We start from the raw sequence: 25,922 nt of genomic DNA, 5'->3' as shown, positions 1-25,922 counted from the left end.
TGCATCTTTAATATGTTTAGCCCTGCTGCTCTCTGTGTACAGTGGGCTGAGTTTTCATTTTTTTTCTCTTTAAAACCTTTGTCCTGAGGAGAGTGAACAGCAGCTCTAAGCATAGAGTTAAGAATCTGACCTGCCTCTCAGTGGCAGACGGTCTCTTGTTCTCCTCCTCCTCCACCCATGGTATTTTCCATAGATTTGAGATCCCTACAGTTTACTTTTCTCCTTTTAACAAAATGCAGATTTTGAAACACTGTACCTGTAATGAGTGATAATGTAATTGGATAACAGCTGTGAGGATGAATGGAGCTTTAAAGGTCACTCTTGTAAGAAGAATTAATGTGTTATACCATTAATAAACCATGGAAAACTGTGGAGCAAAAGATAACATACTTAAGTTATTGTTAATGACGTAGAGTTCACTGCTTTATATCTCCTAGCTACCAATACAGAAAGTGACTTTTTGAGGTTGCTAGCTGAACAGAATCATTGTGTGTACTGTACAAGATAAGCTGTCTTTAAATGCATTACAAGAACTGGACAGACACAGGCTGCTCCTATCAAAAATCTGTCCTTTATGGAGGACTGGATGATTCAGAGGCTTGGTAATGGTATGTAGAGCCTTTTACTGCTAGGTAACTAGTTCACAGCCAGCCACGGTTGTAGTAAGCAAAAGCCATTACCATGTATAAACTCTTGGTTAACCTTAACAAAATGAGTTGTTGAGCTCAGTCAAGCCCCCAGCAGAAGTTTGCACGTGACATAAAACCACCATAATTGACAGCCTCGTTGTCACTTTAAGCAAAAAGACCAAGTATTGAATGGGCTAGGTAGACTGAACTATCTTCTTACTGTGAGAGGTAGGTTGCTCCAGCACAGGGCTGAAGCACACCGGTTGGGAACCTTGCAAGGCCTTAACCATGCTGTCTCTGATCTCTGGATAAAAAGAGGACTTTGGTCTCTAGGGCTGCCCATGAGAGGGAGGGCCTTCTGACCTAGGTGGGCTTAGGCCCACTGTCCTGGAATTCAGATAGGCTGGTACCTTTCCCCACCACTAAATTCACTTTAAAACCCCCTTTTAAAATCCATCCTTCAGACTGTTTGTTTTCACTGTGCTCACAATATTGTTCAGCTGTATCTGATCAAGGGGAGCATGCACCTTTATATCAGAAATAATGTAGGGCATGTAGCTGGTGAAGTGGCACACATGGCATGTAGTCCTTTGGTTAGACCCATCCACACTGCCTGTAAATCATGCTAAAACTTGAGGAGTCACACATGTCATGGCTTCACATACAACTTTAAATCCAGGCATTTCTTTTCAAAAGCAGGCATATGCCTACCTATTAAAAACAAAAACAAGTCCCCCCTTTCCCTCTCCCCGTTGTCTCCAACATCTAAATACTGGTTTGGCAATCCCTGTAACTAAGTGCATTTAGTATCTCTCTGTCAATAATTCACCATGTACTCTAAACAAAAACAATTTACATTCAACTTGCATTTATATTAATCTTTTCTCTGCATACCAGCATATTGGCAGCTATTGAAAAACATAAAGAGTGCTTGCTTTTATTCACTGACGTGTGCCAAATCTTCTCAAAGAGAGTGGTAGTCAGGAAAAAAAAAATGGTCTGGAGAAGGGCATGAATTCCAATTCTTAGGCAAATTCAGCTATAATACAAATTATAACTATGATAATATCTAATCAAGAGCACTGCTATTTTTAAATGTCACTGGGTTTTTGTTTGCTTTTATACAGTTTATTCTGACCAAATGCAAACTTGATCAATAACAGATGCAAGGTGGGGAAAAAACCAAGCGACTTGCTAAGATGGGGACCCCCTCCCCCTCCCAAAAACCCCTATGATACCATTTAGGAGGTGGGGATTACATCCTTCCTAGCACTAGAAAAGCTGTCATTGCCCTGAAATCATTGAGCCAGGTCATTTGGTAAAAATAAGTTATGTGGATCAAATTAATTTTATGTAAAACTGCCAGTGTTTTCAGATACTTAACTGAAAGGTATTTGTTGATCTGCTCCCCCTACACTCAGACTATACGGAAACTTTTGCTTTCAATTCTCCAAAGGAGACCAGAATGCCAGGATCATTCTGTTATTATTTTGGGGTGGGGGGAGGGAAATGAGGGCACAGCAGTGCAGCACTGAACTAATCTGACATCAGCTTCTTCCACTGAAATGTTTTAAGCAACAAGACAATGTTCTATGTTTTTTGGCAATCAGTGGATCCGATAGAAGAGTCTAGCAATATAACAAGGATGTGTAATCTGACATGATTAGACAAGGCTCTTTAGGAACAGAACATTCATAATTGAGACAAAGAAAGAGTATTAATAACACTTTCCTAACACGGCAGTTAGCCATTTTATATTTCCTTTCTTTAATCTTAGTGTTTTTCAACAAATCATGGGATTTAATAGCGTGTTTTGGCAGATTAGAGGATTTATGGCCCAGATGTTTTTTGTTCTAAAAATGGATTAGGGTGTAAAGTTTGCTGGAATCCATGGAACATGTTGAGGCAAGCCGGTCATTTTGTGTGTGATTAGTGCTTGCCTTCTGTCTCACAGTCCCTCCATCTGTCACAATTCACCAATGGATCTGGTTAGATTTAGCCTCATGTCACAAACAGAAGTCCCTTTTCTGGGCAATTTCATATTGCAGATTCATTTTATGCCATTTTTATGCCCTAGTTAAAAGACAGAAAGAAGAGTGTGTGTGGAGGGGGGTGGGTGGGGAGGAATGATAGATACTAGCTTCTCCTATAATGTTTGAAAAATAGACTGGGGCTTGGAGTCTTCCATCAGTATTCCATCCTACAAATCATATGCAGATCATAATAAGTATAATCTACAGTACGCTAAAGGGAAAAAAATGACAAAGTATCACGTTTAAAATTAAATAGCATTAGCTGTGCTGGTGATGATTGTAACATTGAAAATGAAATATTTCAGCCACTACGAGTGCTAAACCCTAGGCAGTGAATTCACAGCCAAATAGTGTAGACATCTGACCTACTATCAGCAACATGAATAGAGTGGGAACATAGGTCCATGTAGCTGTGGTTTCTTATACATTTCTGAATGACAGGTGGTGGTGGGGAGCATTCGGCAGCGGGAAGTTTCTTTTCCCAGCCGTTATGCGCTTTGTATCTATAGCAAACCACCGCCACCTGTGGTTTATTTTAATGTATTCACAAGTTTTAAGAAAGGGAAGGGAAAAAATGGTCTATTTTTAATAGTTTTGGATTGCTTGCATGATCAAGGCCTCCCACGTCCCCTATCAAGTTACATCCTGCTGTATACAAACCACAAGGCCAATCTCTGTAATGTTGGGTAAACATTGAAACTAATGGAATCAAGTATCAGTGATGCTATCGGTATTAATGTTTCTCATGGTTTATACCCAGGTGGCTCTATCATAAGAGCAGCTAATTTCCAAGCACAGACAGGTTTATGGGTCTGCTCATTGTCTCTGTCTCTTTCTCATTTAATTAAGTGCCCAAGGAAAGCACTGATGAGTTTCATTGACAAAAGCGAAAATGTTTTCTTGTAACTTTCCTTTCTTTCTTCCTTTCTTTTTAAGATATTCTTTCTTCTATCACGTCGTCAGGTTATTTAAATGACCACGATGCTGTCACCAAGGCAATCCAGGAGGCCCGACAGATGAAGGAGCAACTTCGGAGGGAGCAACAGGTGCTTGATGGGAAGGTGGCTGTTGTGAATAGTCTGGGTCTGAATAACTGCAGGACAGAAAAGGTCAGTTCCTGAGACTCCCTTTTCTGATAGTCACTTGGGTGATCATATTCTCCTCATGTTCAGGCATTACAGATACACACACACATCTCCTTCTCCCTCTCTTTTCTTTTCCTCTCTTCCCTGCTCTGTCTCCCTCCTTCCTTTTAGAATATTTGCTTCTGTCAAAAAACAAACAAAAACAGCCCCACACAGACATGGAGACAGTAGAGCCTAAAACATAGTTAAAGTCCTTATGAAAACTTTGGAGACCACTAATTCTCTGTTCCAGGCTGTCAATATGTATTATGACTAGGTGATCTTTGAAATATCTGGGTGTGAGTGAAAATCTTGCTTTATGGAAATGCTTACATGTTTTTGTGAGATGAGCTGGATTTGCAAATATGCAAGCTTCTTTAGGATCATAAGCTTTGCTGATACTCGGGCTCAGCTTCTGGATATTTAGCTTTATGAGGCTGTCATATATGATGTTTTGTGACCATTGCAACATAGCACTGTCAAGTCATGTTAGATGACTTAGCAAAACTGAAAAAACAGAGAATTGACAATACGAACTGTACCAGATACTTTCTAGAAGCACTAGAATTGAGGGGCCCGGCATTATTCTAATTTTGAACTGGCCTGCTAAGCTGTAATAAGCAAAATTGTCAACTAAGGTAATATTTTCCTCTCAGGGAACACTTGTATATATTGTATCTAGCACTGTCCTTTTGTCATGGGGGTTACAAGAGCCACAGGTTCCATGATTTCCTGCTTTTTTCAGGAAATGCCTGTGACTACTTTCTGGTGCCCTACCCTTGCTGAAGGTGTGTGTAAGCCCATTGCTCCCTTCCTGGCCACGTTTACATTGATAGCATATCAATTATGACAGTTACGCTATCCAAGACAGAAATGTGCAAAAGTTGTTGGGTGCGTCACAAATCCATGTTTTTACAATATATTTTCCATGATTTTTTCCCAAATATTTCTCCAGACAAAACTGCTTTAATTCTACAAAATAATCAAGGTGAAATATTATTGCATTTGGTGAAAATGAAATTTTATTGGCTCTCCCAGTTCTGGTGGCTCTTTCATTCCAAGATCCCCATGTGACTCATTCAGATAGGCAGACAGATAGAATAAAAATGATCAGCTACTTAGCAATAACTTGAAAGTCAGTCATCCTGGGAAGCTTGTGAGTCAAACAATATTGTCCAGAACGAGCAGATTGCTAATTTGGATAGCTTTCCAGTTTCCCTGGTTTTTAGATGGAGTTTGATCAATAAGCTGTGAGAAGCCAGCAGACCGGATAATGAATGTTAAATGTACATGCGAGTCTGTTCCTACTGTACTTTTTCACCAGCCTAGCATGGGTGTAAATGATGTAGAAATGGCTCCAATTTCATGCACTCTCCTGAGAGGAAGGGGGAGAAAAAAGAGGTCAGTGTAATAGGTGTCTGGCAGTACATAAAACCTCTTTTAGAAGAATAAGGGCATTGGGTATTGAAAGAGAGGGACAGAGCATGTTTATGGCATTTCATATAGAAGAGTAGCAGAAGGGAGGGGGGAAAGTAGAGTGTCAGCTATAAGGCGAAGTGATCACAAGCACAAAGGAATTTATATTCAAATATTTAAGCATTCTTGAAAGGATGCTTGGAGCAGAAATTCCTTTTCTGTGCTCCCCATGTAGAAATGACTTTAACACTCAGCCAGATGCTAATGCAAAGTGACTCAAGCTATTCCTCGCAAGCATAGCTAAATTGCCGTTATTTGTTAAGCGCATTGAATTCAGCTGTGGATACAGCAGTTGGTTGCATTCAGAAAGCATCTGTACCCTTTTTTTTTTTAATCCTCCAAAGCAGAGACAACTCTACCTATCTCCCCCCCCCCCCTCCCCTGTGCTGGCTGGGAATTGTCAAGTGACAACCGACCAAATCCTTTTGGACAGGAAGCCTTCATCCTGAGTCCTATATACTTGCAAAGCAGGCCTTGTGGTTGGATCAGGGAGCCCATTAAAAGCACTTTGATGGTATGGAAATTCATCTTCATGAAGCACCCAGGCCCCTAAGCAGCATGCTGTTTAGCTGTGGTTACAGATCAGTCATTCACATCGGAGGGCAGTAATTGTGCTGACGGCTTGTACAGCAATGGAAGTACATAAAATAATCCCAGGCCCTCCACCATGGCACTGCAAGTTAATCTTCTTTAATACACAGATCAGCTGTTGTTCTAACACATGACTTTATGCCGGCTCTTGTGACTTTGCACAGCCTTTTGATTAAGTAACAGGAGTGGAGCCATCTGCATTCGCTTTATTCTGTTACTTTCCTATTGTTAGGCTCCTCCTCGCCCTTCTGTTTTCACTTCTCACCCTCACCACAAGCTCTGGGGTTTATTTTGCTCTCTAGTTCATGTTCCCTGTTTGCTTGGGTGTGCATGAGGGGAAGGTATTGCATTTGCGGGGTTGGGGGTTCAGGTTTTCTTTTCTAAAGTGGCAATAGCTTTTTTGATACAATAGCTGCCAAACTTTATCAGGATTTCATTCTGAAGAAGACACAAAGGTTCGATCCAAATCTGAACTCTACAAAAGTGCAGTGGTGTTTGGATCTGGATTGCTGGTTTGATCCATTATACTGATAGGGGAGGCTAGTTGTGAATTTCCCTTTGGAGCTGCTGGATCTCAGAGTTGACAGAGATTTATTTGTGGGGGGGTTTGGATTGACCCAGCAGAGAGAAAGGGAGGTGGCTGTGAAGTTTGGAAACCTAGCTGAATTTTCCATACATTCTGGGTCTTCTCATCTAATTATAGCCAGACAGGAAGTTCTGATCCAATTCAGGATCTGAACTTCTCCAAAGTTTGAGGGTGTTTGGATATAGGTTTTTGCTTAAAGCTTTTATCAAGACCTCCCCCTGGCATTTGGGGGGGGAAAAAAAAAGGAAAGTATGGCCAGTTTCAGTTAAATTATATTCCTGAAATTTTTCTTTCCTTTTTCTTGGAAGAGAAAGAGAGAACGGTAGTGGGGAGGGAGAAACTGAGAATATCATAGATTGGTCTCTAAGGGTTTACATCAGCAAGCTTAAGGGCAGGCCCAGTGATTTAAGAGGCAAACACACCAAGCCGCCAGGCCTTTGGGTTTCCTGCTTTTGTCCCTTGCTCCCTGCAGAACAGGCGGGAACGGGATAGCTACAGAGGCATTGCAACGAACGCATTAATGATTGGTTACGGTGCTTGCACACAAATGTACTGATACATAGCTGTGTATGCCATGTGCTGGAGAGCAAGATGATCCTGAATCACTTCATTCTCGCTGGAATGTTGCTAATCTTTATGAGCCAGGCACACCGTGCCATGGTGGGGTCCAGAGATTGAGTCCCTTCTTCCCCAGTGTTGGTGGTATAAGTATGGAGCTAAAAAGGGCCGGTTGAGCCTTTTTATTGCACGAATAGCAATCCCACCCACCAATGCCTGGGTCTGCATTTCTGAACTGCCCAAAGTCATGAGTACCGTTAAGGATCTGTCTGCTGGGTGTGGCTGGAAAGGCACCGGGGCAGGCAATCCCCTTTTATGAATGCTCATCTTAAAGCCTCAGAGGCTGTTTTCCATACATTCACATGACCCAGTGGCTAGTTTTCATGTTCCCAGCTGGGATGGGTCTTTGTAGATGGGCAGTGCTCTCAGTTGTAAGGCAGGAGTCAGACAGAGAGAAATTGTGTGGGATTGGAGAGGCATTATGCTAGAGGGAGGCATAAGCAGGAAAAAAGATTGAAAAGTGACTAGGATTTTTGGATGCCTTGATTTGTGGCACCCAACACTTTATGGGTACTTTAATTTCAGAGGGTTTTAGTAAAATCTACATAATGAATGTAGATTTTACTGAAACGTATTTTAATTGGGAATGCAATAAAATATATTTTTAAAATTCTTTTCTTGGAAATGCTTCAAGATAAATCAGAAGTGTGTATGTGTGTGTTTTTCTCGTTTCTTGGAAACCCAGGAACATAGTTTTATTTATAATTGTGATCTACAGTTAATTATAGCTTGTTACTTACTCTACATAAACAATATTACCTTTTATACATGTAGCTCAAACAGTGCAGATTTTCATCCAGACCAAACACTGCAGTGGGCAGCATCAGAAAGTGGACTATGATCTACTTATTCAGCCCAAAACCTCACATTCTTCTACACATTGAAGGTACACAACCACAGGTACTGGCATGTGTGTGCATGCATACAAACACACAATGCACTCATATACAAATACACAACACGTGTGTGCATACAACAGATGCGTATGCTCCACCACAAAAAGCTAGCCAGAAATTTGTATATACACTCAGAACCTATAAACAAGTAAACACACATTACATACTCACATATCTGTAAACACACACACACACACTCACACACACACAGAGGTGTGCATGGAAACAGCTCCACAAATACACATTCATATGTGTTCAGGTATGCTCCACTAAATAGACATACTAATATCTGAGTGCTGTGCACACCTATAAATACACAAGCAGCGCTCGTGCACACACACACACACACTAACCAACCGTAAGTGTTTCTTAACCTATGATACCAGTTCCCTCACTTATTGCTGAGAGTACATCCCTCTTCTAAAAGGCTTTGACATGTACTTGTCTGCTGGGTTGTAACTAAAGAGCTATTTGTAACAATATTTATTCCAGCATTGTAAGCAGAAGCCTGTTTTATTACTCATGCTTTTGGAACAGTAGGTCCAGGATGCCTTTCCTCTCATTTCCACCCACCCCATCTCCCATCAGCCTCCTCACTCCCTTCCTCCACCCCCACCCCTCTCTCTCTCTTCCCTTTAACAGAGTGCCAAACATGAAATGACAGTGACCAATGTTGACTTAATGTGGATGTTTAATAATGAAAAAAGTGTGTCAGTTCCAGTGTTAGTTACAAATGGCACTAAGTGTATCGGGTGGCAGCCCTGTAATAATTTTACATCCATCATTCTTTCCTGATGCCTCACTGGTTGCCTGATGGATGGGGCCAGCAGAGTTAACTCTTAAGGAACTGCAGTGGTCTGCTGAGCTGAAGTGAATCCAGCCTATCCTTTCCCCTAAGGGGAGGTGAGGAAGTGCATTATTATGAATCCTGAGCTACCAGATGCTGCTCTTTGAGAAATAGAAAACTGGAGCTCACTTCACTGAAGGCATGGGGAAAAGCTGCTATAAAATGGGATTTTAATTTTTTTTCAGTTGAGTTTTTGATTTAAATAATATATTGTTCTTCCTAAACGCTAAATTGGAGCTGGAGTTCCCAAAGGGGGGCAGATCCAAAGCACACGGAAGCCAGTGAGAGTTTTTCCATTGACCTGAAAGGGCTTTGGATAGGGCCCATAGTGAGCAGGCTGTGGATATAGAAAAGCAAGGGAAGGCAGGAATTGGGGGCAGTTAAATTGTTCTTGTTTTCTAAGCTGAAGGAAACCACTGGAAATTAATCAGAGGTACAGCACTTCCATTCTGTACCAAAGTGCTCTGCAAAAGTTAAACCCTGCTCATTTTAATGGCCCGTGTAGTATTTTGCTGGAAAAATACTGTAGCATTTCTGCTGGCTAGCAAAGGCTTTACTGCACAGACACGTTATATACATTTATACATCAAACTCAGTGTACGTGTAATATATGTGTCCTGTAATTTGTAGCCCTCTCTATTTCTCATTGCTTGGAAAACACTAGAAAAGATTAATAGTATAATATTTTTGTTCTGTTCTCAGAGTGCAGAGAGAGATGTCTATTTATAATTTTTATACTATGTGGGGACGAAGGGCTTTTTTGTGACAATGGACTGTTAGAGACTCCAAATCACCCTCCAACACAGCAGCTAACATGTGGTCCCTGGTTTTTCCTATCCATCCTGCACACCCAGAAAAACCTTCTTAATTCTGTTTTGCTGAGATTCTTTGCCAGTGGAAATTTCTTGAATGCAGGGTAAGGTGGAAGGGATTGCAATCCTCTTTGTTAATGCTATCAACGGAGAGCAACCAGTTTTCAAAGAGCACGACAACAAGGCAAGCAGGTATTATGTCATCGCCCATCCATCACCCTGTATGTCAGCCTTTCAATAAGTCCAATCAACAATCTCAACAGGATCATTCACAGTAAAGGGGCAATTTATTCAGAAAGCTTCTGAATCAAGTGTCTTAAGACCCCTGAAGCGTCTTTATTATTTTTTTAATTGAATTAAAATACATTTTAATATATTTAAAATACATTGCACAAACTGCAAAGATCAGGTTGTTTTTGCCCAGCATTGCTAACTAAGCATTAAACATTTTGATTTGTTTGAGCTTAAAGTTTAGTCCATTTTTTCCCATTTGCTTCTTGGGGTTTGCGTATATTTACAGCCTCTGCAGTTAATGGCCACATGCCTTATTTTCACAGATGGCCAGTGGAAGACTTTTTTCCTTCTTCTTCTCTCTCTCTTTTTAATAGAGCCTGCTTTTGGTTTTGCTACATTTGTCACAGTGCCACTACTTTCAGCTAGCGAGTGCCCACGCATGATTATGGGATGAGGTTTTTGTCAAACTTTACGTGGATTCCTCCTTTTCATTTTAAAGCAAACTTTTTGTTGGTTTGGTTTTTTTCATCCCTGCTCAAAGCTCATATATGTATGTGTTCATATATGTATATAAAGGGGAAATCGTGTGTTTTTCGGATACGTCATTATGGTGGGGAGGCATGGGCAGGGTTAGCTAATAAAAATGAGCGACGCACCAGGGAGGGACGAATTTTGCCCACAGATGTGCGTGTGCAATTCCCATTGAGATCAGTAGGAACAGCACACAAACATGTGAGGGAAGAACCCCGGGTCCTATAGTGATGCCAAAGTCTGAATGGGCATGTAGCCTGGATTCTCTGTTCACTCCTTGGAGTAATCACCCCTCCTAATCGAGTTCAAGAGAACATTTGCAGCGTAGCATGGGGAAGCTGCACCTGAAGCTACCTATACCATACTCAGCATTACTAACCCCAGACTTTCAAAACACATGAGTCAGTCCCTCTCCCCATCTCAAAATCAAGGCTTAAAAAAAGCATGAGTTTTGTTTTGTTTTTTAATTTGCCTTGCAGTTTCTGAGCCTCTCAGGGTCACGATTTTAAACTCTTCTCTACCACCATGAAGGCTGGAAACCTTTTTTATTTATTTTTTAATTAAAACTTAGATTCTCACAAAATGATAGCACCAGGAGCTGGAGCTTTAAGTAAAACATCAGCTATGGTCACAATAAAATCATGGCCAGAGTAAGCAGAACCTGGGCTTCGTTCTCCTCTAACTCTCAGTTGTGTAAATTGGGAGTACACCCACTAAAATCAAAGGAGTTAAACTGGTGTTAGTGAGAGGATGACCAGGCCCTTTAGTCTGGACTGTCAGGCTTTTGCCTGTGCTAAAATGCATGTATTCATTTATTTGAATTACAAACAGCCTCTGGCATCCTGGTGTGTGTAGAACTCCGCTCTTTGTTGGAATGAGCACGATGTTGATCCTGGTGAGTAAACAAGTCAGGCGTAAGTACAGTTTGGAAAATCTGGCAGTTTTCTACTGAGGAGATAGTCTAGATGGAAAATGTGTGAATTTCTTTATTAGGGCAGAGAGCATTGCTGAAATGTTAGGCAGCGGCTTAGCAGCTTTCACAGCTAGGAAAAAAATTGGAAGAAAATAGTATATACATATGTAATGCTTTTAAGTAATTGAGTCACTCATTGTTTAGTAAACAATTACCAGCAAAGTGGAGTCCGCTTTCTTAACTTTCTGTTTATGTGATGCAGGCCCTCCCTCTCCGGATATCCTGTATGGGCTGTGATTTCCAGCTCACTTCATTTTTGGTGTCCCACACCTTTTCTCTGATTAACCCTTCATTGTCGTCATAGACCAAATGTTATGGCACTTTCTCTTCTGCTGGGAGGAATGCTAATACTTTGTGTTTATATTCCATTTTTCACCCATAGATCTCAAAGCATTTTACAAAGGTGGGTATCTTTATCTCCATTTTACAGATGGAGAAATTGAGGCACAGAGAGGTTGTGTGACTTACCCAAGCATGTCAGCTGTGAAGTCAGGAATAGAAACCAGGTTCCCTGACTTCCAACCTAGTCTCAGTTCAGTAGATCACTGCTGTGTTCGGTTGAGAATCAGTCTGGAATCAACATGGCAAAACCTTTTGTAGGAAGGAAACAGCTGCCTACACTCCTTTTCCTACCTCTCCTCCACCCCTTCTCCCAGAAAAGGGGCTTCCACTTTTTTTTTTTTGAAGTCTTGACTATTAACTTACAGAGGTCACCACCAAAATACATACCGGAACACTAAGCCCTCTTCATCTTTGCAAAGATAATTCCCTGTTCCTTTAGATTTGCTGCTTTCGACCATCTTTAAAACAGTGTGCTTTAGGCAAAATGTTTTCTAAACAGCACCTTATTTGTTGAGGAAGTTTAAGTTTTTGGAATGAAACATTAATAAATACGTTGGGGGCCTGATCCAGAGGCCATTGAAATCAATGGGAGTCTTTCCATTCACTTCAAAGGTCTCTAAATCAGGCACGGTGTGAATTCAGTGCTTGTGAAAGGTGCTGTATGGCAGCTCTGGAAATTGAAGGCTTATATCCACAAACAAGTGCAGCACAGGAAGTAAACATGCATACTCCATTCCACTAATGCCCATTAGTTCAATCTGGAGTCCACCTCTGAGGATGAGAGACTAGTTAAGACTTTGCACAGTCAATTCAGAGCGTCTCTGTTTTATAATCAGGACAACTTTTTCCTAGAACAGCTGCTAGGACACCTGTTTACCGAGACCACCAAGGCATTTCATATATGTCACTAAACAGCTTTCAGTCACTTTTGAACCAAGAGTTCAAACGATTGGGTTTGAACAGAGAACCAGCAGTCAAAGGGTTTGTACCCACTTCCCAAACCATCCAGTCCCAGTTGAGACTGGAATTGAAGAGTTTTAAAACAAGTACCATAAAATCAGAAAGGCCCCTCAAATGAGGAGTGTTGTTTTATTTCTTTTAATTCTACTTTTAGATTTGGTGAGTGGATTATTATTCCATAGACAAGAAAGAGATCTCAAATAAGTAAGAGTGAAAGAGCTGAGGGGGTGGTGAATGCGTTGTTTCTTCATATTTAACTTCGATGCAGCAACAACAACAAAATCCCCAACTGATAAATTGTTGTGACATTATAAATAATCTTTCATCTTCTTTGGTGGTCCATAGAGTTTATATAATTGGAAGGTTAAAACCCTTCTTTGTTGTTTCTTCCCTTTTCATTAGTACAGTAGAAGACTATAAAATAGTGCAGCCAGAAGGGGTTTAACAATTATTAAGTCAACATTTGAAAGTCTCACTCTATTTTATCATTTTATGCATGTGCTTTTAATGAGTTTTATAGCCCTACAAGCAGGGTCCATTGTAATAGTTGATCTGTAGCTGATCTTATTATATTTTATTTTGCTTTTCCTGATAACACATGTCACCAGCACGAATCTCAGTTTCACAATCAGAGAGGAAGTATGGTCTTGTGGTCATGGCACTGGATTGGGATTCAGGAGATCTGAGTCCAAATCCTGGCACCACCACACACTTCATGTGTGACCTTGGGCAAGTCACTTAACTTCTCTGTCTTGGGTTCCTATCTGTAAAACAGGGATATAAATACTTCCCTACTCCACAAGGGTGTTGTGAGGATGAACTCATTAATGTGTGAGAGATATTATGATAAGCAACTTAGAAAAACTCCTTCCCAAAAACACAGAATCAAATTCACTCTTGGAGTAAGAATGCAAAAGTCATTCCCTTATGTCACCAGTGGGCTTACCCCATAGTATTTAAAATGGGAATTCTTCTGCCTGCATCTGGATATAAATAAAAACAACATCTACATGTATTTGGCGTGTTCTAGGAGGTAAAATACAGAACTAAGGGCCTGACCCTTCAGTTCAGTGCATACAAGCTCCCAGGTTCTATTCCCATCTCTGCTTCTGTATTCCGTGAGAGCTAGTCTACACCAGAAGCGCTACATCAGCACAGCTGCACTGATGCAGCTGTGCCGCTGTAGCACGTCTGGTGAAGATACTCTATTCCGACGGGAGAGAGCTCTCCTGTCAGCATGATAAATCCATTATACTCCTCTAGCTCACTGGGGAGTGGTAAGATTCCATTAAGAACTTTGGATGAAAGGCAATGTGTAAATGCAAATTATTACGATGCTTATTACTTCAGTGGACTCAGGACCTCCACTTGGGATTTTGTGACTGAGAAAAGGTTAGTTTAAAAATCTCTCACTTATGTCTGATAATGGGATAGGACTCATTCTTTATATGGGCTAGAAAAAATATTTTAAGGTGGCTTCTCAGAGGACAACTAAGATCTCCAATGTGGTTATCCAGCCAGAGAATGTTCTTCTGTAGCCAAGCTGAAAGGTACTTATATTGCAAGGCCCTCTTGCATGGACTAGTGCCTAATCTGATCTGACCGGCACTTAAAAACTCCTATGTGCGCTGATGGAGTGGTATATGTGAAGCTATTAATAACTGTGGTGTACTGAGTGGAGTCTCTGTGCTCACCACTATACAACACGGTGCCGTGGGCTCTACCTTGGAGCCTTACAATCAAAGGCTGGTTTGAAAACTAGCCTCTCACCTCAGTTTTTCTGGTAAATGTTGCCATCCAGCAGATTTGCTCCATATTGGCCTTTAGGTATTAGCCACATGTTTTCTTCCCTTAGTGCAGTATGTGGCACAACTGGGTGACCAGAATCAGAGGGGCACCTAACAAAGTATCAGGGCATGCAACCTGTCCATTTCTTCTGCTCAATACTGTATATAGGGAACTTAAGACAGAGGGCCATTTGCTCAGTCAATGCACTCGGGATTTTAAAGTGCAAGATCTGACAAGCAAGATATCAAAATTTCATTGATAAAGACCAAGTTTGTGGTTCATCCAGGCTGCTGGACAAAAGGATTTGCTTAGTCTGGTCCTGTCAGTTCACTTGGAATAAGAAGAACATGAACTTGATAGCTGTGTCTGACACTCTAGAGTGGCTGCATCCCTATGAGCACAAAAAATGTATGCATATCAAACCTGAATGAAAATATTCATATCAAGGAAAATGGGTATAGGTGGAGGGGGAATTGAATACGGAAGAGTGGACAGCTTCAGTAAAACGTTTAACCTTGAATTACACAATTTGAGAAAGGCTTTTGGCAAAAGACAACCTTAACAGAGGTCAGCATACTCTAAGTGTTTGCCAAGTACCCCGGCCAAATGAATGTCTCAATGGGGAGATCTGTCACCATGGGCCCAGCATTCACATTGCCCTACTGAATTATGGAGTAATTCAAGAATGGAAGCATGCACATAATGTCAGATGCATGTTCAGCATTCTTACCGGAGCCAAAATGAGGTGGGGGGAGGGAAAAGGGTGATTAGGGGAATATATCAGAGCGTCTTCATTTTCCAAATCTTCCAAGGTTTTGATTCACATCTGTGAAGCAGTAGGAGGAGTTCTGGCAAAGGTCATCTGTCTGTTCAACAGATGTTTTGACTCCTCATGCTTTGTTTCTTATATAAGACACAGAGAGAGAGAGATGGCAATCGAGTTCTTGTCATTTTTAGATCAGTGTTTTGTTAAGTTATGACAGCTATCCATGACAGAGAGCCAAGTAACTTTTGCAGCTGACCATGTAACTGAGTCTGACTTGTGATGCTTAGTCATTTTATTTGGTTCGGGACACTGTGTGTGTGTACATATTCTTTTCTTTCTTTCTTTTAAAAAATATAATTAGAACATTGCTTGGAGGCCTGCCACTGACTCTCCAACAGATTACTTTCTTTGGTTATAATGCCTTAAAAAACTTCTCATCTGTTTGTGGCTATTAACTCTTCCTGATTAGCTGTACTCTGTAGGACCATTTAAGCCAATTTGGAAGTATTTTCTCATGTGTATTTTTCTGATTTTGTCTGTCACTTTTATAGTTCTCTGGCCCTCTTGAGTGGGGCTATTTGCAGGATTGCTCCTTACAATGTATTTTCTACTGCTTTGTCTATTATGCTTTTAAATGACCCAAGCAATGGGGCTTTATTGCTCCCACAGTGAGACTATGTTACAATCTAATTGAACTGACCATTAGGATAGTTTCCCTCAATCTCTAATTTTGTCACAGAATCACAGATGTTACAAATGGAAAAATATCTATGAGCTCCTCTAGGGCCTGATCCAAATTCCACTGAAGTCAAAAGAAAGATTCAGAGGGGGCTGGCTCAAGCCCCTAGTCCAGCGCTGGGCCAGGGCAGGGTTTTTCCCTACTGTATATTTTCATGTGGCTTGGACACTCATTTTAAATGACTCTTTTTCAAGTAGCCCTTGTATCACGTCTGTGGGTCTGGGTGAGTTCTACGAATCCCAACAACAGATCTGGTATTACCTGATCCAGGTTGTAACAGATGACATTCACTCACTGCTCATATCAGTGGTTTTCAACCTTTTTTCATTTGCGAACACCCTAAAAAAAATTTCAAATGGAGGTGTGGACCCCTTTGGAAATCTTAGACATAATCTGTGGACCCCCAGGGGTCTGTGGGCCACAGGTTGAAAACCACTGGCTTATCGTGGATGGTATTTGCTACTTGAAGTATTTTAGGGAATATCAATCTATTTCCTTCAAAAATCTTAGCACTGGAGGGATCTTTCAGGACATCATGAGAATGAAACTCCCCTCCTCCCCCCAAAAAGCTATGATATAATTGCTAAAATGAGTTCAGGGCCTAGCTCAATGCAAAGTGCACTGATGTATCATTTCTTTCTGACCTTCAGTGGCAAGTAACAACTGCGCTCATCCCTGTGCCACTGAGCCCATCATTTGTAGCACCTGGCAGCCTTCGTATCATTTATTATGTACTTACACAACTACTGCGGTGATAGGGAGCAGTGGGAGTTCTAAGTACTCGTAACTGGCTACCAAATTACGATAACTATGATTAATGGATCCTTTTTACGTGTGAACTTGAAACCACTGTGTATCCCTATTTGGAGTCACTAAATAGATTTTATGAGATGAGGGTGGATTGGCATTATCAGCATGTTGCAGTTAATTTGTGGGGGGAGGAGAGCCCTTGTTCCATTGTAGCTTGTATGTGGCCATTAGTATTTTCAACTTGCATTGAAATATCATCTGAGAAAGGTAAGAGAGAGGGTTCCAGCTAACGAGATACTGCTACCCACCTAGAGTAACCCCCTTCGGTAAAACAATAAGGGATCATTGTGTTTAGCTGTGCTTTTCACGTCTGGAGCTCCTTTCTACTGATCATCATTTTGTGTTACACGTGTTTGTTTTATGCTTCTTTTTTTTTTTTTTTATGTCAGGTTTGGAGGAAAACTGCTGCAGCTCGTTTAGTGGTTAGACTGCATGACTGGGAGTCAGAACATGACCCCTGTGCCTAGGATTTTATAAAAGTGCCTATCACTACAGTATCTTTGTACTTGTGTTCTGTCCTCAAGTCTACCACTTTTCCTTGTTTACTGCATGACCTTGGGAGGGAGAGTTTCTGTGCCCAATTTACACATCTGTTGCATGAGTAAAATAGTGCGCACTTCACACACAGCACTGAGTTTTAATGAGACTTTCAAAAGTGCTTTGAGAGCATCTACGTGAAATGTGCTATTCAGGTACCACATCTTATTATGAATCATACATGGTGACTTTCATTCCCCACCTTCTGTCGTGCCCCAGTAGGTGTTTTGCCTGTGTAAGGACTGCAGGATTTAGCCTCTCCCTCCAGTTCACCAAGATATTAATTGATTATTTTCCTCTTTATTTGGATAATCATTGTTCCCACACTGGGTGCTTCTGGATTTTTCTTTGAAATAACTGTGTTTCCTTGCTTCGGTAGCTGCTAGTTGTTACTGAAGTGTAACAGCTATACCCTTTTTGACTTACAGGCTGCTCTGATATATTGTAATTAAAGATAAATAACACATTCCCTCTCTCCCCCTCCTCAGCCCCCATATGCCATCCTCTCCCTTTCCTTGCTCTTGGACTGACTGATGGCTAACGTAAGCCATGGCACAAAGGGACATGACAGAAGCGCAGCGTACTTTTTGACATCATCTGTTTCAGAGTGACATCCTGTGAGAATTAGCTCGACTTCCACTTTATAGTTACTAATTGAATTATTTCATTATACTGCGTGTTTTAGTAGCGGCCGGTTAGGGATTGCCTTGATGCTGAAACGTAGTCTGGGCTTCCCTCTGATCACTTGTACCTTTGAGCCTTCTGGTGAGTCAGCTCAAAGCCATATGGCTGAACAGTACAGCTCAAGAACTCGGCATTCTTCTGTTGTTCCTTTCTGTCCTCCGATGACCATTTTTCCTCTCTCACACTTCATCTAATGTGACTGAACCTCAAAATGCCAGACTCTTTGCAAGATGGACAGATGGACTTGTTAAGTCAAACCGTGATAACAACCTGTACCCAGTGTGTGCTTTGTAAATTGCACAGCAGAATATTCCATGACTGTAAGACTGAATCAAATCATGTTGGTGGAATGTGGTTCTGAATGTAACTGCCCCCAACTTTAAGAGCTGCATTTACTACAGAAAGAAGAAGAGCTGTTAAGCCAGTGGTCTTTGCGCTCTCAGCTCTATTTCTCTAAGAGGTTAAAATATGATTCAGGAAAAACCACGTTTTAGTCTAAAAAAGAATTTTAAATATCCCATCATATACCCAAATATCAGAAGACAGTGGAGGTTTTTGATACTTTAGGCTGACAGTGATTTTTTTTTTAAATGGCCTCTGCCTTAAATAGGTTTGGACTATATCATTATGGTCTCGGGAAGTTGAGGGTAAATTATTTCTTGAGAAAACCATTGACTTGCATTATAGATATGAGATCCACTGCAGGGGGAAACAAAGTAAACTTATTACTGATTTTCTTTCTGAATACTCTCACATTGTGTTGGAAATGAGTGATGGGCTAACTTAAGTAGGGTAAGTAGTTTGGTTCAGTTATACACCTGAAAAGCTTGGGTGATTATTTGAAGCTTCTCCAGACTAACTAAATCTGATGTGGCTGGAAATGTCACAAACACTTTCTCGCTTGTGCTAGGCTGGCCCTGCTGTTTCTAGTTGGATTGAAAATACCACAAGAACAGTTTGTCTTGCATTGTTTTGGCAGTAATGCATCCAGGTGCAGCCAGAACCCAGAAGTGCAGAGGTGAGCCAAGATAGAAGACACTGGGGTGGGATAGGGAGTTAACACAATATTACAGAAAACTTTGGGGTGTTCAAAACAGAAGTGTGGTCTAAGGTTCATCTCTAAATTTTAAGAAAAGCCTTGTCAAATACAAGCTACATTAGTTTAAATCTTTGGTTGAACCCCAGATCAAATTTATGGATCACCTCTCCATTTGTTTTTTTTTTTCTTTCCTGCTTTCTTCTACAATATGACGAATTATCAGGCTACATATAATCATTCTAGGGTCCCAGACTGCCAGGCGGTCTGATGTTGTTTTTTAGTTTTGTTGAAATCTGACAGTCATCAAGAAAGGAACATATATCAACAGAGTGGTAAATTTTCCTTCAGGAAAAAGCTCAAAAGGATTTTTTCAACCAGAGTCACTTATAATTTGACACCATACCATTTTGTTAGCTTTGCAAATGGAAAACTGTCTACATTTTGAAAATATGGTATTGTTTTCCATAAAGATTTATTCTTACAGAGATTAATGCCAGAAAAATAGCATATTTATGCAGAACATACCTCAGTACAAACAACAGATAGATGGAAAATGGAACTCCTTTGCATTGGTAGATTTAAGCAATTCAAAAAGAGGAAGGGATGTTGGAATTATCTGCCTTGGGATATAGTGCTGGCAGGATCTTTAGACATTGTAGCCTGATCGATTTTTTTAATTGGCAGCATATACTGTCTTGCTGCAATCCAGGGATCCCGTTTCTTCCATGTCATAGATAGTTGTGACAGGGATGGGGCAGAGCATTCTAGATGAGAACACCAACCACTGCCCAAAACTCAGATTGAGTCGAAACTGAACCTTTCCTGGGACATGAAAAAGTTTAGTATTTGCTTCCATAGATTGCTTCCAAAAATACTAATAAAAACAATTAAGAGAAATGTTGTATGTCTCTGCATTTTGAATTTAGGCTGGGAGGAGAAACGGAGCTTCAGATATATTGCAAGAAAGCCTGCACCTTCTCGATTTCCAAACCAGTTTTGACGACTCAGGGGTATAGCGAAGTCAAATATGCACCGTGCATCCAAAGTTTTGGGTGCTTAACTGAACCAAATTTTACAGCCTTACAAGGTTTACTCATCACTACCCCTAATCAGCCAAATTTTAAAATGGAATAGTAGACTCTTAAATCATATCCATCCCAGAAAAAAATGTGTGTGTGTGTTTTTAAAGACTTTGCCCAATAAACTTTTCAGGTTTATTATTCCCCTTCCCTCCCAATTCTTCTAAATTACCTATGAACTTTGCAATTGGATTTCCTGATCCAAGTCCAGTCATCTTCTCCATACAGGACAAAACAACACTGGATAGCCTGACTCAACAGCTGGCAGTAAAACAGAACGAAGACGGGAAGTTTAGCCATGCTATGATGGATTTCAACATGAGTGGGGATTCTGACGGTCAGTAGGAATTACTTATCCTTATTTCTAGTTATGTATGTGCAGAAGAACACAAACTCCGTTTTGGGGGATGGAAGTGAAGGGCTGGGATAAAGCGGGGAGTGGCCACTAACCAAGGCAGGAGAAATTATTCATACTGTGGTGTTTTAGGTCCATGGGCAATTTTATCGTTCTGTGTCATGCATTCCATTTGTCAAGGCTGGACCAAGAACACATTTATGATTGTAAAAATAAAGAAAAGGAAATAATTAGATGTTGGATAACTGAGATCACACAGATTACAGAGCTGATCATCTATAGATGATGCATACGCTAGGTCTGTGGGAGCTTGTTTGGATTTGATGAAGCAAGCTTAATGCTGTTTTCTATCTCTGCTATTGCTTTTTTATTGTGGAGGTGTAAGCACAAGCAGAGGCAGCTGTGCAAATGTTCCTTTGCTAGTTAGGGACTTACTTAAAAAAGGCCCACCTGACGTTGCCATATATTAACACCGTTCTCATCACAAAGGAGGCTGGAAACAAGTAGTGCAATACATTCAACATATTGTAAATGAGAGAAAAAACAAACAAACCTGCATTCATAAACGTTGTTTTTTAGGTTATTAAGCAGTAAAAGAACGTTAAAAGAGCTTTGCATTTTTTGTCTGCAAAAATGAATGTGGCTCTTCATCAGATCAGATTTATACCATATCCTGCTGTACTTTACCAATATAATTATAAACTAGACACAAGAAAAAAGAATATGATACACCTGAATGAGTCAAGGAGAAGAGAAAGCATGGTGAATGCAGTTTGAACATATGTTTATTGAACGTGCCCTATGTGATGAAGGTTACGCAAAGCACAAATTGGGTATGATTTTTTTCCCCTCTTTTTAGGAAGTGCAGGTGTCTCAGAATCTAGAATTTATCGGGAATCCAGAGGGCGTGGAAGTAATGAACCTCATATCAAGCGTCCAATGAATGCCTTCATGGTGTGGGCTAAAGATGAGAGAAGGAAGATCCTTCAAGCCTTCCCTGACATGCACAACTCCAACATTAGCAAGATACTGGGTAAGGAAATTAACAGAGCACTGTATTTTCTGTAGCACAACTCCTTGGTTTTGACTGAATATTTCAGAGAGATTTTAGGGCCTGACTGATAGTTCCTAGACCCTCTGCATACCCACATCGTAGTTATGGCAAGAACAACAGCAATACAAGGTTCACCATGCTGCCCGACAGTATGCATCAGCCATGAACTGGAGAGCCCATTCAGCTTTCCAGTTGTGGTGGTGTTTTTGGTGTGAAGACACTGGCCTTCTGGGAACTAGACAGAACACCAGTTCATTCCCATGAGCCACTGAATAATCATGAGATGACTTTTTGTTAAATTTTTTGATGTCAGCTTTTGTTTACTGACTCTTATTTATCTATTTTTTATGAGGCTGCCCACCATAGTATCTGATTCATAACTTAGTGTGCTGTGTTCAAATGAATGATCTAAAGATGAAAGATCCTGTATCCTAAAATATGTCTCTTTTTAAAAAAACTGGTAGGTAGTATGATATTTCGGTCATATTACCCATCTCTCTAATGCATGATCCATACACCAAGGATATTCTGAGAAGATTCACTTAATCAAAGAAGAAACATCAGAACGTATGTGTATATCCCCATCCACTCTCTGTACCCCACACAATACATATTTGCCACGGATATCAGCTAGTAAATCCCATGCACCAGTTTTCCGACCCTTCTATACTTACTTAAACACTTAGGGCAAATTCTCTCCTACATTAGACCCCTGGGACACTTTGAAGAGTAGAAAGGGAATAACTGAGGACTGAATTTGGCTCATAGGGCTAGATTCACAAAGGAACATAGGCACGGGGAGGCTGAGTGTTGCCATGCCTAAATTTTAGGTGCCTAGAAAATCACTGGGATCCTCAAAGCCTGAGTAGGCACCCAGGCTCTCTATTCAGTGAATGGAGATGGCTGGGTGCCTTAGAATGACATTCACAGAAGTCAGCAGGCTAGGCAGCTATTTGCATAAACTAGCCAATGGGAGATGCGAAGCCGAGGCTAAAACCTGCTCCTTTTTCAGAGAGGTGCCTAAGTCCAGGCTCCAGGGAGTTGCCTCCCTCTGCTTGGGATTCTCGGCTGCAGCCCCTCTCTTAGCCACTGTGGTGGTGGCAGAGGTGGATGAGCTTCCTCATAACTTTTAGCCCAATGGCTAGGGTACTCACCTGCAATGTGGGAGATGCCCAGTTCAAGTCCCAGCTCTGCCTGAAGTGGAGAAGGGATTTGAACTAGTATCTGACACCTTTTAGGTGCATGTTCTAACCACTAGGCTACGGGATAGCCTGAGGTTGGGCTTCCTCAATCTCTCCTCTTGAAGCTGTTCCATTGTGGCTACATAACGAAAGAATCATTGTGCTAGAGAGAGAGAACAAACATGAGCAAGCAGGAGAATAACTCTGTCGCCTTGTGCTTAAAGTACTTACCTGGGAGGTGGGAGACCCAGGATCCAGTGAGTCTTTAAAATTACTTATCCACAGTGCAACAGCTGAACCTGAGGGAGCCTCGCATTGGAATACCCCACAGCCCAGTGGTTAGGGCATTCACCTCAGAGGTAGCAAACGCCACCTCAAATCCTTTCTACCTCTCAGGTGGAGGGCAGACTTGAACTGGACGTCTCCCATGTGAGTACCTAAAAACTAGGCTATAAGCTAGGTCCTCCCTCTCTTGCCATTTTATGTAAGCTTGCCTATAGGTGCTCAATCTGGCAAGCAAGGTCTGAGGCCACTTATCAAATCAGGCCTGCAGGTGAGTTAGGCAGAGGAATGTCTATCTTCCCCCGGTTCGTGAATCGCTCAGGGGCATAGGCGTCCAGTTGCCTGTCACGGCTGCAGTACGCATGCTCAGAGGCAGAAACACAGGCACCTAGGCAACTTACACAGGAAAAATCACTCAACGATTTTAGGCTCCTACAGGTTTGGTGACAGCTGAGCAGGGGTTTTGTGAATTCAAGTGGGGCTTGATTCTGGGATTTAGGTGCCTAAGTCCTGTTGTGGATCAAGCTCACAGAGGCCAATGAATTACCCTCATATGTTTCTAAAAGAAATTATCAGTGAGTAAATCTAAGATGTTACACTTTTCTACTGATACAGCATTGCACTATTATATATTTTATATAGGAGGCAAGGGGGGGGCGCTAAAATTGTAAGCATGAAAATATTTGCCCGAGTAAGGTCAGGTTAGTTTTTGAAATGGCATGAGAAATTTAATTGGATATAATGGCAATGTTAAAAAGGCTTGACTAGTTAAGACGGCTAGTGACTATGCTGAGGTTAGACTGGTCAGAGGTATTAGAAGATAAGGTTAGCTTGGTTAGAGTGATATTATGATAAGGTAGCAGCCGGGTGGAATTAAAGATGAGATTAAATTGATTTGAGAGGCAGCACATATTGGTTCTGATACAACTTTATCCCTTGATTAAAAGGGTGGCATGAGCTGATTAGATTAGTTAGAGGAACAGGACAAGAAGGCTAAATTGGTGGTAAGATAAATGTATACTGGTTAAAAGGAATTAGACTAGTTACAGGTGTGTGATGTGATTAGACTAGGGTCCAGAGGCAGTAACAGTTTTGGTCTGTCTATAAATTTAGAGTAGGCCTGATTAAACCTGCCTTTTAATCAGCTTCAAAAATCTACAAAGATCATTCTGAATGGCCTTTTTCATATCGAAAGTACAAAGAGAGCTTGATGTTTTCCCTCTTAACTGATTGTTTTGGATAACAACTTCCGACAGCAGGCTGCTAATTCATTCCGCTTAAAACAGGCACTTCAGCTAGGCTGACATTTTACACAGTCTCTGGGGATTCTGGTTGACATTTTAAAGGGCTTCTAAGCATTTTATAATACCCTAAAATCTGGTTTTAATAAGCCATTCTGCTGAAATTGTTAACATAAGGAATCACCTTTTACTGTTTGGCGCTAGATCAGGGGGGATATAGGGACATCTTTTTCTGATTAGATATACAGTAGTTGGAGTAAAATGTGCAAATTCATTACAGATCTTGTCGAGGTGACAGACAACATAGCTGACTCCAAACTCTATACTGTTTTGCTGCCAGATAGAGGAAGAAACTATGTTTGAAGGCAGTAAGAGATGTGGTTTCTTTTCCTTTCCATCATCACATTTAATTTTTTTTTTAACCTTCCTCCTCTGCAATAGAGAGGGAAGCCCTGATATTCTTTTTCTTGACAGAAACGTTACAAAGGTCTTTCCTCAATTGCAAAAGGCCAGTCTTTTGAAGTCAGCAGGGAGCTCTCTGGTGAAGGGTGAGCAACTAGAAACCTACAGATCAACCAGGTGTTTGGGTCTCTTTGTGAAAAACCAAAACTACTGTATATGTTTTAAACAGTGCGCCTACACATTGGGGTCACAGAGCAGCACTGTCACTGAGAGCAGCTTAGATGGGGATGCCACTGAGGCGGGGTGATTTTTATAGTGAAATGAGAGGAGTGCCCTTCACTGCACTAGAATTCTCAAGGGATTATGTTTGACACTATGGTATTATGTTTTAAGCATAAAAATTAGATACACGGATTTGTCACTAAATTCATCTGTGCATACGTTTGGCATCCATCTGTTCATTGCAACTTGAAGTTGTGGAGATTAGGTTTTTTATTAAATTGTTAAGAAATCTGTTTAAAAAATAACTGGTCTGCTGGATCCCCTTAAATTTTAATAATTTATTCCTTAGATATGTTTTTAAATATATATAAATTAATTTTAGAAATAGATCTACAATATACATACAGAGATTTATAAAAGGTAAAACAGGAAGTTACCTCCCAAATCTCCAGTCCACTAATGCAGGTGTGTATATCAGTGGTTTTCAACCTGGTGTCTGCAGACTATTTCTAAGTTTCCAAAGGGGTCGTCTTCATTTGAAATTTTTTAAGGGTCTGCAAGTGAAAAAAGGTTGAAAACCACAGGTCTATCAATCAATCAAAAAATCAGCCTGAGGCAGACACCCTGCATCTAAAATTTCAGCCTAGATGTTTAAAGTTTTGCAGAGTTATAAGCAACTGAAAACAGCATCTTAACTCTATGTGGTACTTCCAGTTCTGCCTGTACTATATATATGTGTTTGTATGGATGTAGACTCTGAGCCTGTATGGTGATCTGTGCATGCAGACTGCTACACCTCTGCAGATGACCACTGCTGTCATCAGGGCTCCATGTGGGTGCAGCAATGTGCCTGCACAGATCCCAAAGCAGGATTGGAGTGTTGACAATTCTTGCAATTTTGTCATGAGTCTCATGATATCTCGTGTTGTGAGAGTATTTATATACACACACACAATAAAATCAGCCTTGCAAAACTTATCATGAAACTATTCTGTCCGAGCAAAAAATGTACTTACCTAACTTTATTGTGTTGATTGATGACAGTAGTTTGATCGTGCTATGTGACCTGTGCAGGCAGACCCCTGAATCTG

At 40.9% G+C, this 25,922-nt stretch overlaps 1 protein-coding gene across 11 annotated transcripts in view; it reads left to right on the top strand.

Annotated features, from left to right (window-relative positions):
- Positions 1-25,922, top strand: part of SOX5 (SRY-box transcription factor 5) — a 606,300-nt gene that overhangs the window by 567,129 nt on the left and 13,249 nt on the right. For 8 of the 11 annotated variants that reach the window (XM_074937768.1, XM_074937807.1, XM_074937773.1 and 5 more), the window contains 3 exons: positions 3,599-3,771; positions 20,323-20,431; positions 21,309-21,482. In XM_074937768.1, coding sequence (XP_074793869.1) covers positions 3,599-3,771; positions 20,323-20,431; positions 21,309-21,482 — 456 coding nt within the window. The remainder of the gene's footprint in view (positions 1-3,598; positions 3,772-20,322; positions 20,432-21,308; positions 21,483-25,922) is intronic. The other 3 variants (XM_074937745.1, XM_074937753.1, XM_074937790.1) reach the window with 1 other exon arrangement.

This window comes from Natator depressus, chromosome 1, assembly GCF_965152275.1.
Source record: "Natator depressus isolate rNatDep1 chromosome 1, rNatDep2.hap1, whole genome shotgun sequence".
In the NCBI taxonomy this organism is placed as follows: domain Eukaryota; kingdom Metazoa; phylum Chordata; order Testudines; family Cheloniidae; genus Natator; species Natator depressus.
This window is presented reverse-complemented; position numbering and strand designations above follow the sequence as displayed.